This window comes from Bombus terrestris, chromosome 6 (assembly GCF_910591885.1).
Source record: "Bombus terrestris chromosome 6, iyBomTerr1.2, whole genome shotgun sequence".
Taxonomy (NCBI): domain Eukaryota; kingdom Metazoa; phylum Arthropoda; class Insecta; order Hymenoptera; family Apidae; genus Bombus; species Bombus terrestris.
Window position 1 is genome coordinate 15,101,187 of NC_063274.1, and position 21,847 is coordinate 15,123,033.

The window sequence follows — 21,847 nt, forward strand, 5'->3', positions numbered from 1 at the left end:
AGATGCTAACCCGCATAGTTTAGATTCACAAGCCTAACGAGGTATAATCTTCTGCGATCGAAAGAGAGAGACAGACAGAGAGAGAGAGAGAGAGAGAGAGAGAGGAGGAGAGAGTTGAGCCAAGTATGAATCGAATGTCTACCATCCAAGAACCTAATTCAGATTTGTAGGCTATAGTTAACCTGACATAAGCTCTGTCCAGCTATTGGCGGGGCTAAACCGATTCTCTCGGTAGAGTTTCTCTTGCTTGGTCCTATACTACGCAAAATCGATAATCGTAATGGAGCTTCGTATTTCCGACTGACGACGTTGATGTTAAGGGATATTTCGTTTCCTGTCATCGGTTTTCCTTCTTTCTCTTTCTTTAAGAATTACAATGTATTTTTAACGTAATTAGTGACTAACGTGTCTATACTAATGAGAGACCGGAGCCTATGAAAATTCGGTTGATTAGATTTTAATTTCAGAGTGGGTTTCATTGAATTTACGTAATTAGTAGGAATTAAACGTTGGTTATTTCTATGAAATATTTGACAAATGGGGACGGCGTTTAAATGTTTGTATCAGTGTTAACGAGAAGTTAAGTCTTTAGAGACCCAACAGATCATCAAATCGGCAATTAATTCGTTAGTAGCCGATCGGTATACTCGCAGAAGTCTGGCGTAATAAATCGTGTGCACGATTCTTTAAATTGGGGAAAGTAATTTTCATAATGTATATTTTTTAATGGATATGACAAAAATAATAGCATTTTCAAGTTACTTTATTTGATTACGAGGAATAAAATATATGTCGCTGGTAATATTCCCTACATACGTATATTCACATTAATTGGAAAATTAAAAAAATGAGCGATAAAATGTTGATAAGTTCTGAAAAGGAAACAAAATAACACGTCGAAAAAATTATACTGTATAGTTACGTAACAACTTTCGTTGAAAAAATATTATCTAATATATATGCCAATGAAACAACGTAAACGCTAAGCATCTCTGAAATTCTATTTGCAATTCCAAAGGAGAACAAAATGGTTCCGTCAGAATCTGCATCACGTACCAGGAACACTAAACGTATCAAGCGCTTAGAAAGCCTCAGGAATTATCCAACTATACCAGATATAGGAATAAGGAGAGAAGAAGCTAGAGGAATGAACAAGAGTTTTATATAAGAATCTCGTCATTGTTTGGTATTCGCTTTAATACAAATAAGTCACGTCATTGTTTTACATACAATATAAAATATACAGATATAACACAAAACCGTGTTTTGGCAATAAATGAGACTTGGCAAAATCGTACCACAGACGTATGTTTAATTTTCAGAATTATATTGATTAATATTCAAAATTAATATTGAATGATGTAGATATATATTATTGTTACAAAATGTGAACAGGATGCGATATAAAAAAATACTTCATGAAAGGGTCTGCAATGATTTTAATTCTATAGGATCAGTACAGATGTGTATACCAGAAGTTCATTTTGATTTCGTTTCATATCACTGAATCGGTCGATGAAATCTTGCTATCAGTTCGCTACACGTATTGCGTATTTGTTTGATATCCCTTGTTTCCAACGTAACCCATGCATAAAGGTACACATAAAAGTGGTATGAAATCTGGTGATATTGGAGACTAATCTTTTCGACTGTTTGTCATTTCAATAAATCTTCAAATGACCTACATTTGTAATGTATAACATCTTTAAAATTTTATACCCATAGTGTCTGACAAAGTTTGACCGCGAACAACTGAAACACTTTGCGTATTTAACCTTTTTTTAAAGAGCAAATAATTTGATTATTTATAATGTGATTTTACAAGAAGGTAATAAATAGACTGCGGATTTTCGTGCACATTCATATTTCTGAGAATATGATTAAAAATAATAATAATCTTGGTAAAAAATTTGCATTACCTTTCAAGTATTATACGTAGAAAGCACTATACGTTGGATGATCTTTTTCTGAAATTTTACATCTTCAAATTCCCTACAAATGCATAAAAAATCCGTAGTCTAATAATAAATATTGTTTTTAGTCATTAATTTTTCGTTCATGTATACAATTTATATTTTACGATCTATACGATTTTTTTTTTATTTGGATGAATTTTACAACCAATTCTCATTGAGAATTATAAGTAAATTTTTCTGGCGTGGTCGTGTTTAATAAGTGTTTATCATGTATTTGATTCTAGTTGAATCTAATGCTTAAATCTAAAGGGTAATGTCTTTTTAGCCTGCGGATCTGATCCGACGTGTCAAGAAATGGAGTAACTAGTGGGTTTTGATGGTTGTTAATTCTTATCATATATCTATTATCTATACGATATGACTAGATACTTATAGACGTGGAGTTTATAGACGTCCCATACGATTCGTTATATACTCGTTGTAATCAGTTTATAAAATGATAATATTTTAAAACGACATTACACACCGTTCCCATCGACTTTCGTACAGCGCAGTATGATAAAAACGGCGCGACCAATCAAATCAGGGCAGGAGTCGAACATAAATCGGACGCGTCGAATAACTTCTAAATAATACAAATGGCGCGTGAAATAACGAGACAGTGGCGTAGGAACGGGTATAAATCGGTGGTAGCGAGCGTACAACATAAAACAGAGACGACGAGTCAGCCTGTCGATGTAAATTTCCGCGAAACATCGTCCTTCAAAATGTCGCGGCTACGGTAAACCGTCGAATAATTGTCATCGTTCGTACACCCGTGAATTTTACGGAATCATTCTCCGTTTGTTGAAGCTCGATTACCCGCAGAAGAGAGCAAGGGACGAGAAATGTTGCTTGAGATTCAGGTTATATAGTTGGAAAAAAGAAGGAAGGAAAAAATGGTGGAAAATGCAAGAAAAAAAAGAGAAGGAAACACGATGAAATAAAACCTGTTTTTACGTCGAGCCATGCTACCAGCTTCGGGTTTGCGAGGCCAGCGTTTCGCTTCCCTCTAGAAACGAATCTGTGCTCGTTTCTTCCTCGTTCTTCTATTCTCGCTTATAATCAGCCTACTTTTTTCTTATCTTTCTTTTTTTCTTCATACGTACATATACTAACGATAGGAAATGTCGAAAATCGTTTAAATCTATCTCTAACTCGAATCTCGTTCCCTTGCGAGGAAAATGATTGGTTGCAATTTCCCACTTTTGTCTGAATATCGTAAATTAGTTAGTTCTATGAGTAGAGTACTAATAGAAGGATGTACTAATTAAGTGATAAAGTAGCGTAATATGACACTCATACGCAAATAAAATATTAGTTTGAAATAGATCTATTCAAATATAAACGAATCTGTAATATATAAACGCGAGTAGCATGAAATTATAGAGGATTTTATAGAAACTCAATATCTTTTAATGATCTTTTTAAGAAATTTGAATCGCAAGCGATCTTTTGGTTTAGATGAATTTATTTATTTCTTTGTAGCTTAAATTCGTAGTTGTTTAATGTTCTTGTGTTATTCGTTTCAAAACAGGCTGTAAGTTAAAATACTTTTCTTCTTATTGGCTTTTTAATATCTCTTGCTGTTATAAGCTTTTCATCCAGAGGGATTTGTACGTCCGACTTCATTTTTGTTGCGTTTTGAACAAAAGTGCATCTGTGGTTCCATTAGTTATTGCTTATTTAGATGAGATGGTTTTATTATTATTTATTGGTATCAGAAAATATTTTGATAAATCGTTCTTTTGATTTATATATATAAAATGAAAATGTTGTTATCTATGAAACAATAATTATGCATATATATATCTTCCTCGTTTCTTTTTAAATCAGAAATATTTTATATGTACTTATTATCTTGCCACTTCATTAATTCATTGATGTCGGACTTACTGTACTTTCATTTCTTTTCACTACTTTGAATCATAGTCAGATTTAGATATACCTTTACTCAGCGATAAAGTACAAGATACAAGAAAATGGTGAAAAATATTCCACGCTCAAAGTAACGATACTTCTTTATGCGATACAAATCAGCTTCTAATTTTAAAACATATAAGATTATGATTTTATGTTACTATTATATATCTTCATTCCTATCACAAAAAATAGCTTCTTCTTAAACAATATACAATCAGGTTAGAACATGATACCTATAAACAGAAAGGAGAAGCAACAAATTTATACAATATATATAAAAAAGTTTCACAAACTGTCATTATACATGTTCTAAACATATAAAAGATTACCAGTTTCCATAGATTACAACTATCCAACATCTCCGACTATCACCATCTTCGTAACTCTCCCGTGCATCTCTATTTTATTAATTTCCACAGCGACTGTACCCTCCCTTGAACTTCGCGCGTTAGGAAAAACCGAAGATTTATGACTACCGGTAACTCTTGACAAGATAAGGTCACCGATCGATTAACGGAAGCGAGCTGTCGGTCTGGCTAATGGTACCTGGATCGATGCCTCCTCCACTTTGTCATTTCTCTATTGACTTTATATAATTCCCTATTCTTTATATAATCTAATTCCGCCAATTTACCCGTACGCTATATCAAATCAAAATAAGTGAAAAAAAGGAACAAATTAAATACTAACGACGTGTAAAACTGATAAAATCTGGATTAAGCAACGAGGAAGATTCGCTTCTTTGACAAATATTTACGACTGATTTTATAATTATCTATTAAAGTTTGAGATAGATCTACGATTCATATCACACACTTATTATTCTTAAAAGAACTTTTTATAATTATTTTTTGAACAGAACTAAGTTCAAAATTGAATTATTATATTATGAAAAGTCAATTAAATTAATAACATTAGAACATTGCTCTAAATCTAATTTTTTATTTCCCTAAATCCACTGAATGTCCGAATAATAAGAATTGATCCTTTAGATCGTTTTAATCCAGTAAATTAGCTTACTTCTGATGAATTTTGTTCCGCGGATAAGCTATACATGACTTCCATATGCATCGACTCTCCTTTTAATAAGCTTCCCATAAAATTTAATTGCATTATATGTCATGTTGCACGTCTGTAGATTTTTAGATCGGAAGTCGACACGATTCTAAATCCTTATCAACAAGAAGGGAAAAGAGAAAGAAAGAGAAAACGTAACGAAAGAGTCTATCCGTGTTAACGAAAGATTAAAAATGTTCCATTCTGTCGTTTGTCTGGCGGTGTCGCGAAAATCGATTTCGGCTGGCGCTCGATCCAGGAAACGCGACCATTGTCCTGTCCCGTGCGCGATTTCGGCTTGAATTACGCGCTGCTTCAATTTCATTGAACGCCGATCGCGTTGGTAAATCGGATAATCAACGGCCGACGAAACAGGTAACGTAACGAGCGATCGACAACACGATAGCACTGGTAATAGGAGTAACTTTATCTCTCTTCACGGCATTTTGTTTCGAACTTGTCCACGGTCCATTCGGAATGACCTGTAAACCGATGACAAACTCGAAAGGTACAATGTGATCTCTTATATTACGCACTATGCCACTAGGTTTTCGCTACAAGGTTCAAATCCACGTCATTCGCAATTATGTTCACTGTCTGGAGCTATTGCGTGGCTCGCGAATAAATTACGCAGCCTGGTAGAGGTATGGGTATTGTAGTGGGGCGGTTGTTGAAGGGATGGACAAGCTATGAGCTGGTAATTATTTGATTTTTATTAATTTAATAGTTATTAAAATTTGTAACTTTTACCATGTTTATTAGATGAAATATGCATTTGTGGTTCTATGGATTTCGATCGTGCTTTTAATAGTTATCTTTGTTCCAATGTTCCGGATGTTAAGGTATTCGGATAATAAGCGTCTGGATAATGACTCTACTGCATTGATTTTTATGAAAATTTAATATAATAAACGATAGAAAAGGAAACATAAGCTAATTATCTCGTTGTTTTGAATGTAAAACATCGACGGGTTGACAAGGATCTTTCATATGAATTATGTTTTAACGGTATAGTGGACACGATCTTAATTATTTTAAGTAAAACACACGGTATTACAGGCAATAATTAATAAAATTCAGCTACCGGATAAATATGTTGAATTGATTTTGCTATATTTATTACATTTTCATTATGATAAGTTCTGTGTAAAATTCCCAGAATATTTATTTCTAAAGAAATAATCGAATACCTGGAAAAGTTTATAATGAGCAATTAATAATAAGCAATTGCGATGAATTACACTGAAAATAATGCTTGTGTTTAATACAGATATAAAAGTTATTAGGAATTCAAACGAATGGCTTAAATTTCACTCCTTGTCATATCTCTACGATTTTAATATCATGATATACATATAGAATAAAATGGTTACGTATTTAGCTTGTTCCATCGTTTTATTTCTGTACTTCAAATTTTCTCTCGCCAATAATAAATTGATAAATTATCATTAGTGTCATTCGATATTAATCTTTAATGTTTTTAAATGTCTCTTTTTTCGGGTAACTTTAATGAACCACTGGTAACGATAGTTAGAAGATCAGTGTCTTCGTAATCGCATTGTATTCAGGAATCAAACGCCAGTCATTGCCTTCCTGTCTACAAACTGACGTTAAACACGTTCACGTTATATACGACTGCATCCGTTGACAGTAAACACAGAAAGGATCGATATCTGTTGCACGATGCACGGGCACCTTTGAAAGGAACACGAGACTTCATCGATATCGCAATGACAGTGACGCTTCATCGTTGTTAAAGCTGCGTCTCGCTGAAAAGCGAGAATCTCTTTGAGATACGAGATAAAGTGAAAGGAAAATAGAGAGGAAATTACTAGAACGATGTGGCGCTTCTTGAAGATCGCAAATTTATATTTTTCACCTATACATATTTTTCCACGAATATTTAATGCAGAATCTCTGCCTTTTTTCTTCTTACAGATAGTTTAGTTTAATTTCTATTTCAAAATTATTAGGTCGTCCGAAAAGTTTCTTTCATTTTATAAGGAAATAATGGATACACAACATTTTCCGTTTTATATTATTGTATTGAATTATGTATGATCCATTTTGTTCTATCAAAGTAAAGATCATAATGTTCGACAGATTAGGTTTCATGTTTGTATAAAGATGCGTTGTTGTCAAAGATGTGTCTGTAAAAGAAAAACACTTTTCGGACAACATAATATTAATACAGCCTTGAACATTTTAGGATCGTACATTTATCAACTAAATGCACGAAACACGTGTAATGATTGGTGTGGACTATGGTATAAACCATAAACTTTTCCATAGCGTAATTAAATGTGAAAAGGACAAAAATCCTTATTTTAAAAGAGATCTGGTAATTTATATATTTCTGATAATTCTAGGATAGCCAATTTTAGATTTACCCTTTCACAAGCAACATTTAATTTTAGAACACATGAAAAAATGATCAGCTACGAAAATGCTAATTTTACGTCTCGTGCCAGAAGTTAATTCGTAAAGAACGCAACATGTATTATCATTGAGAATGTTATTATTTTATTTTAACTGTGTAGCTATGGTGAAAGATGCAAGATAACTAATAACTTTTTAGAATAGAAAGTGCTTGTTGTAAGCAGAAACTATCTTCTTCGTATGTAAGCGTGGGGCCATGTAGTTTAATTAGTTTAATTAGTGTTGGTACGTACAATAGAATAAGAAACTCATCTCAGATGAAATAATCTGCTCGAGCTGTAATTTTGTATAAAGAAGTATAAGATATGCAAGAGCAAGTAGTGCAAAGGTAAAATTTATCCAAAATCAATACTACATCTGATGTATGGTATCAAGCTATCGAGATAAGCTTCATAAAAGAACATGTTTACTTAGAAGGTTTACGTATCTTCTCTTTTGGGAAGCAAACTACGCTAACTGAACCGAAGCACTCCATGGTTAGACAATCTGTTCCGCCATTATTCAAAACAAAACGCTCCGCACAACTTGTATAGAAACAATACGGAAATATTCACTGATACTTATTGTTCACAAACAACGCGATTATTGTATATGTTCTCTCTACAACTTATTGGAAAAAAATAAATGAGCGAATAAAAGAGAAACATTTGTAATGTGTAAAAAGAAGAATATGATTTCTGACCCCGAGCATGACTGATGCAGGAATAGATCGCTGTATGGACTCATGCATGAAATAATAAGTCGTGAACGTGTCACACTATTACAAAGCATTGTCAATAATAAAAAGTTGATAGAAAAATGTATGCATAGACGAATATTTTATCAGACCAGTATAATCAACCTTTCCCTGGAATCAAAACCATAAGACCCAAATTGTGGTTGTATAATCCAGTATTCTCTCTTTCTGTTCTTTCTACTACTCTCTTTTATGGTGCGTTAAACCTGGACACTTTAACATTTAACGCTGCTTTTTCACGACGGCATCCAGTTCCATCGATCATGTCGGCTGTTATCTCCCGCGATAAGACTACAATAGCACACACGTACAAGGTCTTCTTTCTCAAAAAAAACGCTCATTGCCTAAAACTTCTTTTTACAAAAATTACGCCATAACGTTGATAATACTGTAAACGTAACAGCTGAACCGTAATGACGCTGGGGCTAATCTAATTGCTCTGGGGTGAGCTCTCACAGATACATGCTTAACTACTTAGATTGGATAGCAATACTTATCGTTATACTTACACACTAACTAGCGCTAAATTCATTGTTGCATAAATTGTACCCTGTGTGCAGCGTTCCTTATTCGAATACAATTAACGGTTTACTGCTACGGATCTGCAATTTTTATAGTTTAGTCTCACTCTTGTTTTACTAATCAAAAAGACTATTGTAGTATTAAAAAATAAAAGAAAAAATCAACTTTGTGACAAGCGAAATCTAAATTCACGCGTATTAGGAAAGATTCTTTCGTGAAAAACCGCATGTTACTGTAACAAAATAACTACATATATCTATTTATCGTCTCTTCTTGACAGATTGTAAATACAAAAGTGGAGTTAATAAAGCAAAAATTAAGGAAGGAGAATTTTTTAGCAACAGCAGGATACTATTAAGCCAAAAGTGAACCGAAAACCGCAGTGCAGTAATACATACCAGCTCTCTATCGTTCTTTCCACCCTTTCTGGCTGTTTGCATTCGTACAGAAGGACGCATGACGAAATCTGTGCGCAGACAAACGATACAACCGCGATATCTGATCGTCGATGCGTTTTAACGCGTCATTATCGTACGGCCATTGATATACACATATATACTTTTTATATATCTTTCGATTGTTTTAACAGCGCTATCCGGTTGACCGGTCCATTCGTTACCATGGTCTACAGTATGATAACCGGTGACATGTTGACCTTTGGGATAATCTACATGGTGGTGCTGTTCGGATTTTGCCAGTCGTTCTACTTTTTGTACAAAGGCTTCCCGGGAGTGAAATCATCCCTCTACAGTTCCTATCATTCGACCTGGATGGCACTGTTTCAGATAACCCTCGGCGATTATAACGTAAGCCTCCCCCGTTCCCTATAAATCAGCGTTTTATTGTCGCGGTTATTTTGACTATCATCGTATGTATTCACGTGCACACATGTTTGCATGGATGCACGCCTGTTCTTTATCCCCGTTTTTTACTTTCATAACTTTGAAACGCCCCGCCCTTTCATAACTATGAACATACCGCATTTCGAACAAGGTTTTGAGTGAAATGCTCGTTGCGGACTAAGGCCATCACCCGCTTAACAACACAGCACGTAACAGAGCACTGTATTTACATGATTCTCGTGTATCGTTCATTTATGCCAGAACGAAGCAAAGAAGGTTTTATGAAATCAAATCAGGAAGTAGAAAGTTTGAAGAGGGGAATTATTAATTACTTAATCATTTGGCGGTGAACAAACTTCGTTCTTTTATAATTTAACTGACAGTTTTTAGATTTTGAGAGGACCTGATAAAACATCGTTTATGTACGTTGCTTATTCTACAAATCAGGATTGAGAGTGTTATATGCGATAACGAGATTGTGCTTGTTAAATATTAAATTTTATTTTAATCATTTTATTTTATTATCGCGGCATTGCGATATTCTTATAAATGATAAATTTATGAGGAAAATAGAAGTAGACGAAGTTTCGCTATTTTTTCATACGTAATACATATACGTTATATTATTATTATTAATACGTTATTATACGTTATTACTATTAATTTATTTGTTTAGTGTCGCAGCGGCTTATTAGCTACTAGTAACCACACACTATTACGTTACCAGTTACGTTGTAAGGACATATTTACTGAACTTACATCGACTACTACTTTCTACTAACTAAATAGATTCGCAATTAGTACGAGTAATAGCACAAGTATTTATGCAGAGTTGAAAGGAATTAAAATATACATTGTACGTTATATTGATGTAATATGATCGTCACGGTTCTTAAATTGAATTGCTATTTAATAATCACTTTAGCGACGAAAACGAAATACACGTTATTGTTTTGTCCCGTTTACATGTTCGATTTTATTGTATCTTCAATAATGATTCAATACCTTTCTTCTTATTTCATCGAACATTCTCTGACCTTTAGTAGATAACTTTTAAATATTTCCTTTACCGAAATGGTATTTCGGAAAAAATAAGTGGAAGTTAAAATAACCAATGATTCCAGAATCGAAAAAGTCTTACATTCTTTTCCGTCATCATACGAATTATAGTTCGATCGAGATCATGTTTATTTCTTTATAATATTTCCTCCAATACGCGTAAAGGAAACTGACGTTTGAAAAGAGTGAAAGGAAATTTTGAAACGTTTGCAACCTTTCTTTTTTAAGGTTGTGCGGATTGTTACGTGCTCTATGTACATATGTACATAACTTCAGTCGCGGCATTTTCGATAGGAGGAAAAAGTTAAATGTTGAGAAGGATCGGGCAATTTGGTAAATCGTGCCTGCATGTCAATGGAGAGCATAACTCCCAGCGGCGTTTCCAGCACAGCTTTTTTTGTACCGGTTACCGTGGAAGGTTTAAGAATTTAAATGTTGCTCGTAAATCAGTTTCAATCAGAGATACTTGCCATTCCTGTTTTTCTGGTTAAACGTTGGTCCGTTTCGGATTACAAGAAACTGTGACGTTGTTAGAGCGACAGAATCTTCTGTTCTTCTTATTTTTTCAAAGTAATTCGTTTGATTTGTTGCCTGAATCGTTCGTACGAGTTTAATAACGTCTAGTATAATTTATAGGAATACATTAAGTCGGTGTAAAAATATTATTGGTTGTTATAAACGTTCAATTTATTGATTGATTTTTGACAATGATTCGACGCTTGGTTATTAAAGGCTTATAATAAGCGAAAGGTTAACAGAACATAATAATCACTTAACTATTACGTTATCATTGTTTCGCGTTATTATTCTTTATAGTTATATTTATCTTAGTGTATTATTACCTCGTATTATTAATGTTGCTGTTTTTATATAAAATACTAATAAAATAAATGATTGGTTCTTGTTAATGATTTAATGCTTCATTATTAAGAAGTATAATAGGTGAAAGGCGATTAGGACATAATGGTTAGTTAATGATTACCTTATTGTTATATCGTGTTATTAATTTGTAATTATATTTATTTTAGTATATCATTGTTTCGTATTATTAGCAATGATGCTTCTATATAAAATAATAATAAAATACTAATAATTCACGAGAATCTAGTAAAAAATATCTTACAAAGTTTTACAAAGCTACAGTTAAGATTTACTTAAAATTTACCAATCACTAAAATCTAATTTTCTACGATATGAAAGAAAATTATATAGAACCATTGAAATTTCGTCGCTAATGAATATAAAAAAGGAAGTATCTTCAATTCGGATTGCAAAGTTTCACTACTTTTTATTTAAGATAACAAATAACTTAATTTCTTTTTTCGCGATCATCCTGTAAATGTATTCCAATCCATTAAACTGGATTGCTGCAACAAAATGAATTATCAAAGAATTCTTGTTTCCATGTTATTCGTTGAAGACAAAAAGAGAATGGGGAGATTTGGAAAAAAGATAAATAAAATGAAAGAATAATTCTTTGATACCAGCAGTACAACAATACTATGAAAGAACTATTCTTCCGGTTTCAGGAAAATTCAATTTCCAAGTAACAGGGGTTCTCAGTATGAACGGTATCGACTTGAATCGATGTACAATGGTTTACGAAAGTATTTGAACGCTTATCACCGAATTTTTCTACGAGTAAATTATTTGCATTATACGAAACTTGTTGAGATTTTGATAGCACTGCAACGAAACGCAACTATCTTGAAACCAGTGAAAGTACTGAAACCACTGGAACCGGTTTGAAAATGTATTTTACTTTTAGTGAGTGATTATTATACAGCATGAATAGTAACTTTAAAGATACAATATAGTGAGTAATTGATTGTTCAATTACTTTGATATGTGATGTTTGCGAAGTTACGCTTCCAATGAGTATCTTGTAACTGCCACATACATTTCCAAATCTGTTTCATATTTTACAAATATAATCGCGATAGTTGTGTCTTGTTACAGTGCCAATGAGATTTCAAAATGTTTTATATAACGTGCATGATATATTTATTAAAGAAAGGCCAACGATAGCGGACATATCAAGTTGATAATAGATTAGGTATTTTTTAATTCAAAGCCTCGCAAATGTTTGGAAAATGCAATAAAAAAGTTAATCGAGAGATCGTAGAGGTTCGCTAAAAATGATGATAAAGTACACAATGATTAACGATAAATGTAAGTATTATTATTACAGGCTTAAAGTTAACGTCAAAAAGCGACACGACCTATGTCACGGTCATAAAAAGTTTTCAGGAGCGCTCAAATACTTTCGTAAGTCACTGTACCATAAACAAGAATAGGAAAAAAAGTCGTCATTTCGCAGTTGAGAATATTCAACGCAGAAAACTCATTTTTAATGTAACATTCGCGCTACGTGCAATTCCCGGGCACGCGTAAAAGGGAAAAAAGAAGGGGCGAAGAGAAACACTCGCTCGTTCGGCAATCGATAGATCGCGAGTTGCAAGCCGGCACGCGCGTAGGGAAAAATTGGCTCGCCTCGTGGCGTGGTTTCCTGCGTTTCAATTAATCGAATTTCACCGATGAAATATCAAGACAATTCGCAACGCGCACTCACTGTATCCGTGGCTAATTGAATTACATTCAACGACCCGGCCCCCGGACCTGCTAGAAAATAACGCGCCACACCGTGTTTCCCCGAGATCTCGTATATCTTCCGCGTAATTAACGAATCGATTATGCTGTCGAGCGACGAAGGGGAGGGAATTTATTCCCTGTGAAACATTTGCTTAGAATCGTTGGTCTACGAGAAACGACCTATCGGCAGATTATCGAATTTGAAAAACTGATGCCTGGATAAAAATTGGTAAACTTTCCGAGTGAAAAAAAACTTTCCCGTGAAGATTCGAATTCAATGTACGTTTTGTAGAGGGAAGATTCCCTATATTGTATTTACGTATTTTAGGGCAATTTAATACGAATTTAAATCGGAATTTAATTTCTTACTTCAGCTTTTATGCAAGAAATTTGAAAACATTTAAAGCCCGTATTCACCGTCTACTCGTTTTATGTTGTTTATCGTAAAGCGTGTTATTATATCCGCATCAACATTTTCATAGCTTTAACGACTAGAGAGATATTGTCATACGAGCCTCAAACTGATCAATTCCACTTTTTAGAAATATACCAATTTCACATTATCCACATACAAAACTAGTATTCGATGTTTCAAACAAGAATCTCATTTTCGTAAACGTATTTGTCGCAAGAAGATTGCAGAAATAATTGTCAATTCGAAGGAAAATTTCCAGAGATAAAGTTTGTAATAGTCATTTTTCTATGCATTTTAATTTACCGACTTAGTCAGCATAGCTTCCGACCGACTCATACAGAGAAAGGTTATCGAATTTGCGCCACTTAAACACAACACTTGCGATGCAAACGAAATATAGTTAAACTTCGATCTTCGTTACAGCGTTTACTTTATAATCCGCGAATGAAATTTCTCTAATGGTAAGTGTAAATTTACTGCAAAACCGGCCTTTTTTTCACCTCATAGAACGCTACGGTACGCATTAATTTTGAATTTCAATTAGGAATTGTCTGCGCGAATAACGTTACATTTTTCGGTCTATTTCATCAGTTTCCCTATGTTGTATATTCTTTCTTTTTATTTTTTGCCTTAAAAAGACAAACGAATAAAAATTTGCACCACGCCAGCGCCAACACCGCATAAATAGCTTTATAAAGCGTAGAATGTTCGCTAAAAATTGTTGCTCGGTTTTACGGTTCGTCTAGCGATTCGTCGAAACACGTCGAATTAAACATGCGAAGCAGCAGAAGAATCGGCTGGATTCCCGCTGGTAAATCCATGGCAGTGCACGTTTGCTTGCGACACGATTATTTTTATCGATCCGCTGCCCGTGATTCCGGATCGTTCGAGCGTGTTGGAGACGATACTGATAACGAGGCGAAACGATTATCCGTTTCAGTATACGGACCTTGGTTACACGACCTACCCTAATTTATCGAAGATGGTGTTCGCCATATTTATGGTCCTGGTGCCCATACTGCTTTTGAATATGCTGATTGCGATGATGGGCAACACTTACGCGCATGTGATCGAGCAGAGCGAGAAGGAATGGGTGAAGCAAGTAAATATTTGTACAATGACATAATTAATTGATGATTTCATGGATTAACGTATCCTATTGTTTGCTATCCCTTGGGTTTTGTATATCATACGATTGCGTCGATCTGCAAGTCTACAGATAGAATTAAGTGTCATACACGTGTATTTGAATGCCGATGAAGTATGATTAAATTGTTGAGTTATGTAAATATTAAAAAAATGTGTATATATATGTGATAAAATTGATATATCGATGAAGTAGTCATATTATAATCGTAGTATGATACATGTGTAACAAAAAATTTGGTAAAGGTCTTATTTTGAATGACTATCACTTTTAATATATATTCTGCTTATTTTTTATTTAAGAATTAATTAAGAAATTGAGCTAAAATGTCAGAAAATTTTAGAAGCAGTCAATTATAGAGCGTTTAACTGGTTGCAGTGGGCGAAAATCGTGGTTTCTCTGGAGCGTGCAGTCGCGCAAAAAGATGCGCAGAATTATTTGCAAGAATACAGTATTAAACTGGGGCCTGGAGATGACCCGAACAACCCCGCCTCGGAACAGCGCGGAGTCCTGGTTATTAAAAGTAAATCGAAAACCAAGGCGAAGCAACGCAAAGGCGCGGTGGCTAATTGGAAGGTGACGTGTTTTCCTCTGTTGTTTCATTTTCTCTCTTCTTTTTTTCTTTTTTTTTTTTTAAATAGGTTTTAGCGTCGCATCAACTACACATATGTGATTATCAACGACGATAACGAGTACTGAAAATATTATGGATATTAGATTTTGTTACACATATAACATAGTGCTTTTTAAATAGAAAGAAACTCGCTGAGTTGATATCCATGTTCAAACCTATGTTCAAACCTATGTTTCTCCTCGTTTTATAGTTATCAGCTTTGTGCTTTAACAAGTATTTTTAATGGATTTTTGTACAGTAACGAATCGATTTAAAGGGTCCGGATACATTTCAAACTTTTCGAAATCTTTGTTTTAAGCGACTAGAATAACAAAAATAACCGAAGTAGCGTTATGAATTTTCATCAGCTGTATTTCTTGTAATTATCTTTTTTTTATCTCGATATTACAGTATTTCCAAGAAATTATAATAAACGTATTAATTTAATTTGCATTCTTTTTCTCTCTTCTCTTAAAAACTAATTCCTTTTACACCTTATTATTTTTAATTTAACTTCAATATTACAGGATTTTTTAATGAAATTAAAATAGAATGCAGTTGCAAAATGCAGTTTGCCTTATCTTCCACTTTTCTCGTAGAATTTCTACACTGAAATTTTTTAATCTCGTTACTCTTAATTTAACTCTTTATGTTTAATGCTTCTGCTTACAGCGCGTAGGCAAAGTGACGATAAACGAATTGAAGAAACGTGGCATAACAGGAGAGGCGTTGCGACGAGTCATGTGGGGTCGAGCATCTTTCTCCACTCCTGTCAGAACAAGGTAATATCAAGTTGCGTTCATTATAGGACAAAGGAAGTGATAAATGTAACATCGAAATCGTTAATTGATTCGTTAACGGGGGCCCACGTGGTGTCTGAAACCATGTAAATTGTCTCGGCTTAATGGAACGCGATACAATTGACCTTGCACCTGTGACAGTTAATATGCAAGGCATCAAGGTTACGAAATCCGATATTAACGTCGGTAAATGCGGTGCATTCGATATTGATAACATGAGGGGCATGACACGTGATTCGACAAACTATTATCTCCAAGGACACGATATTGGTCGACCATAATGCTTGACAGTGTCATCATTCTGAATACTCCTGTCATGCTATCACATGCTGAAGGCACTGGAATTTCTACCAATTTGTGTTATCGAATCTGGTATAATATCATACGAGATAATATTTGGCGTTCAAGGACTAAAAGACTAAATTTTGAGGATTCTAGGTGATCAGCTATACAAGGCGATCCACTTAACTTTATCACCTAGAATATTTTGCTTGTTTTTGATAATATCAAGGAATATTTCAGATACAAGTCGAATAGTTTCGAGGAGAGCACCATTTGGCATGATTAGTTTTTTCAGTGGATGAACGCGTAAATGATATATGAAGGTTAGCGTTGTTTCTTTAAGTGAAATCATATAATTTAATAAATTAATCGATCCATTGCGATATTCTTGATAAAAAAGTGTATTTTCGAGCTATCGCGGGGAGACGCGGTCACGAGAATACGCGTCAACGGGAATCGTAAATTCCCGTTACGATTGTAATAATCGACACCACGAATAGCTCGATCCCCTCATTTCGTTTAGGATAATAAAGGTGGTTGTTGTAGTATAACACTGTGATTCACAGGGTTATAAAAATATATATTTCCAACATTTTGTACAATCACACAAGTTAGTAACGCCGTTGATTAAGATACAGGTAACGAAGAAAAGGATTATTCGTAGATGAGAGAATTCGTGTATATGTTGACTTTGATTGACTAGCGAGACACTTTGAGAGCTCTCGGATCTGTAGGTATTGTGAGAGCTGTAGGAACTCTCGGACCTGTAGGTACTGTGAGAGCTGTAGGAGCTCTCGGACCTGTAGGCACTGTGAGAGGTATAGGGACTCTGAAGTTCGTTCTCATGTGATTACGGAGGGAAAGCTCGGTATGGGTGTGCTCTTTGAACGAAGAACGTGGATTCGTTGCTTACATTTTTAGTTAGGAAAGTGAGGGCAATGATCCGCGATGCCGATTGATTATGACCAATGTTGGGAAGGAAGATTGGAGGAAGAAGCCCCCTACCAACGTGGTTCATGGGCAACATTGTTCATGGGAAAAAATCCGGACTTTCCGTTAGGTAGATCTCCGCCTCTTGCGTTAGGCCACTACCCGCTTTCTCCGTAATTCTTAAGAGCGCGTAATAAACCCAAGGACCTTTCTAAAAACCAACCGAAAACACTTCTAGAATTAGAAAGTCTTCTCGGGCATTGCCGTCATAGGCTTGTGATATTTCCATGTTGTCGTCTTTTTTTTCTGCATATGTAGAGTCTGTAGCTCTATTTATAAAGTATGTTTCTCCTGTGTTAGTTATTTTTATTGGTGGAATCTGCATGATTCCATGTTTTGTTGATGGGCGTTTACTTTGCCGCTTTCTCTTCCCTCTTGCCGCACTTTCATTGGAGCACTGTTTCGCACGTCCGTTTAGGTCGCCTGCACAGGCGGAACTGGAAGCAGTGATATTGGCCTGTAAGATGCAGTTTGGTGTGGTTCTTTGCCTGGTTTAGGTAACATTTTGATCTGTGCTAATTTCCATGGTTTGGGGAAGTATTGAATTCTTAGAATTGCATTGAATATTATTGTCATTAGTCTTATCGCTTCTGGCGGAAGGTTTTTCAAGATTTTACCGTTGATTAGGTCGATTCCTGGTGCTTTGTTGTTTTTTGTTTTATCGATTATGTTTCTAATTTCTTGTGCTGTTGTTTTAGATATGATGTATTCCTTGTCAGTTGCGATAATAGTGGTTTGTGCATCCTCCTCCGTATGACTTTTGAGGTCGCTGTTGTTGATAATGTGTGGTGTGAAAGATGATTGGAGAATTCTTCAGCTTGTTCTTCGTCGCTTCTTGCCCATGTGTTATCTGCTTTTTTGATACAGCCACGTTAATAAGGAATATTTACAAGCAACCACCGTTACAGTTCAAACTAGCAGCAACTACTTCCAGTTGTCAGCAGTATTTGTGCCACCGCGATACAAAATAACATCAGAAATGTGGGAAGAATACTTCTAGCACTTAGGGCACAAGTACATCGTAGCGGGAGACTACAACTCAAAGCACACGCTATGGGGATCGAGAAACACTACACCTCGAGGCAGAATACTGGAAAAATACATTAGAAATAATAACCTCAACATATTATCCACCGGAACACCGAAATACTGGCCGACTGACCTGAACAAAAAACCAGATCTTCTGGACTTTGCAGTTACAAGGGGACTAAACACAAACGAACTAAAAATAACACCCAACCTCGTGCTTAGCTCGGATCATACACCCATAATAATTGAATACAGAAACAAACCAATACTTTATAGCAAACCAGAAACACTATGCAATAAAATCACCAAATGGCAAACTTTCAAAGAAATAATAGATAGCAAAATAAACTGCAACATCCCGTTGAAAACTCCTGAACACATAGAACAGGCAGTAGTAACATTACAGCAAGAAGCAGCAAGGACAACCACTACACCCGAATCAACCAGCAGACAAACAATAACAATTCCGCAAGAAATACTCGACAAAATTAGAGAAAAAAGAAAAGCGAAAGCAAAATGGCAAAAACACAAAACTCGAGAAAACAAAAAACACCTAAACAAACTTGCAAAGGAAATAAAAAACAAAAGAAAAGAGCACAACAATAACGAATTCGCAAAGTTCATAGGGACACTCTCTACACACAAGAACTTCAACTACTCCCTATGGAAAGCCACGAAAAAAATAAAGAAGGCAATAATACCCGTCCAAGCAATCAGAAAAGCAGATAACACATGGGCAAGAAGCAACGAAGAACAAGCTGAAGAATTCTTCAACCACCTCTGCAACACATTCACACCACACATTATCAACAACAGCACAAGAAATTAGAAACATAATCGATAAAACAAAAAACAACAAAGCACCAGAAATCGACCTAATCAATGGCAAAATCTTGAAAAACCTTTCGCCAAAAGCGATAAGACTAATAACAATAATGTTCAATGCAATTCTAAGAATTCAATACTTCCCCAAACCATGGAAATTAGCACAGATCAAAATGTTACCTAAACCAGGCAAAGATCCACACCAAACTGCATCTTACAGACCAATATCACTGCTTCCAGTATTTTCCAAAATAGTGGAAAAAATAATATATTACAAATAGACATAAATAAAACAATAATAGAGATAAAAAAAACTAATACCGGAACACCAATTTGGTTTCAGAAACAAACACTCCACGATAGAGCAATTGCACAGGCTTATAAACGAAATAATAATAACACTAGAAAACAAGGAATACTGCACAGCCCTCTTTATGGACATAGAGAAAGCATTCGATAAAATTAACCATGAAAGTCTACTACAAACAATTAGGAAACAATTCCCGGAACCAAATACACCAATTAATAAAATCCTACCTAAGCAGCAGAACCTTCGTAATAAAAATCAAGGACACACATTCTGAAGTTAAAAACATCAAGGCAGGGGTACCACAAGGAAGCGTCCTAGGCCCAATACTATACACATTATACACGGCGAACATACCAACAACTACCAACAGCACAGTATTGACATTCGCGGACGACACAATTATACTAGTCAGGCATACGAACCCAGAAACGGCAGTCAAATTACTACAAGAACATATCACAAAAATAGAAAAGTGGCTACAAGAAAAACAAATAAAAGCAAACCCCAATAAATGCAACCATATTACATTCACGCTACGAAAAAAGATACCACCAAACATCCTTCTGAACGGCACGCATATAACACAAACAAAGCATGTCAAATACCTAGGACTCCACTTAGATACACAACTCACATGGAAACTACATACCAAATCAATAATAGAAAAAATACAGAAAACAAGGAGACAAATACATTGGCTAACAAGCCGAAAATCCAAATTAACCATAGAAAATAAATTAAAAATATATAAAACGATCATAAAACCAATCTGGACGTACGGAATACCACTATGGGGGACAGCAGCAATGAGCCATATAAACAAAATAGAGATAATACAAGCTAAAATCCTTAGAACAATAGTAAACGCACCATGGTACGTTAGAAATGATGACATTCGGAGGGATCTGGGAATCCCAACGGTCAAGGAAGAAATTAGCAGATACTCAGAAAAATACAAATCAAGAATAACAACACACCCAAACCGGCTAGCTGCAGAAACGTTCAAAACCATAAACATGGACAGAAGGCTAAAAAGGAAGCACCCAGCAGACCTCACAAAGGATATAACTTCGCAAACGCGAGGATGGTACCCCGCTGGGGGTAGCCACCAACATGTTAATATTACTGTTAAAAAATTCTACCAAATGTCCAAATTGGACAAATTGTGAATTTCAATAAATAAATATAAAAAAAACTTGGCTGTGTAGATAATGTTTGATATCGTTTCTGACTATCACTGGTGTTCCTCCGTGCGCTTTTCCTGAGGGGTGTTTGGTATCATTTATGGTGTAGTATGGTATTTTCATGTAGCTTTTTGTAGTGAAGTGCGTTTCTGAGACAAGTAGTATGTCTATATGTAACAAAAAGTGTTAACGTATTTCTATAACCTGTAGTCGGAAAACTATTAGTTTAGTAGATATTTTAGCTTTAATTTGTCAAACTTAAGGTATGAAAGGCAAAGATAACGAAAACACTGGAATACCATTTCGCGTTTTTCCCTTTGCCTCTCATACGTCAAATTTGACAAATTATAGTTAAAATATCTACTAAACTAAAAGTATATACGAATAGATAGTAAACAGATTAATACTCTTTTGTAGAGACATAAGGATGACATAAGGAAGTAATACATGCTAATGTATTAAAATATATATGATTCCGATTTAGGAAACATCGATGATATTCCTCTACGTGTTCACATATGAAAAATGCTAATTATGTGAAATTACGTTGCTCTCTAAACCATTCGAGTTGTACCTGGAACATATTTTAATATTATTAAAAACAACATTTCAAGTAATAGAGTTAATTGAACAACCTTATACACGTGACTTGTTTTGAAAGCATTGAGTAGACTACGGATATTTATTATGCAGCTTCATAATTCTACAAAGATAATTAAAAAGGAATGGAACCTAGATAGAAAATTGTTTGTTCTATTACTTTGGATATTTCATACATATTTCCTTATTACTCGTACTCTGCATTTTTGCACCTTTAAGGGAAGGCTAAGGTTAATTCGTACAAAAATAAGGCATGTTTTTGTGAATTATTTGTGACGACACAGTTAAAATCTCTTTATTAAAACCAATAATACATTAAAGTATGACATTCGAAGAATATTGTATAAAATTTTCACGGAGAAATATTAAAAAATACGGCAATGGCAGCAATTATTCGGACGTGTCTCGGAAAAAAGTAGAATTGCTCATAACTTGGTGCTGGATCATCTGAAATCAAAAAATCAAAGTTCATTCGTTAGGTAACAATTTTCCCCAGGTAACGCTGGGAGGGGTTTTCGAAATTTCAAT

General features: G+C 34.8%; 1 protein-coding gene across 7 annotated transcripts in view; it reads left to right on the forward strand.

Annotated features, from left to right (window-relative positions):
• The window catches only part of LOC125385208, a 68,846-nt gene that overhangs the window by 18,993 nt on the left and 28,006 nt on the right, over positions 1–21,847 (forward strand). For 6 of the 7 annotated variants that reach the window (XR_007224240.1, XM_048406355.1, XM_048406354.1 and 3 more), the window contains 4 exons: positions 9,221–9,437; positions 14,480–14,641; positions 15,065–15,262; positions 15,972–16,081. Coding sequence is in view for 6 of the 7 variants with exons in the window: in XM_048406355.1 (XP_048262312.1) it covers positions 9,221–9,437; positions 14,480–14,641; positions 15,065–15,262; positions 15,972–16,081 (687 nt within the window). In the remaining variant the exon portion in view is untranslated. The remainder of the gene's footprint in view (positions 1–9,220; positions 9,438–14,479; positions 14,642–15,064; positions 15,263–15,971; positions 16,082–21,847) is intronic. The other variant, XM_048406359.1, reaches the window with a different exon arrangement.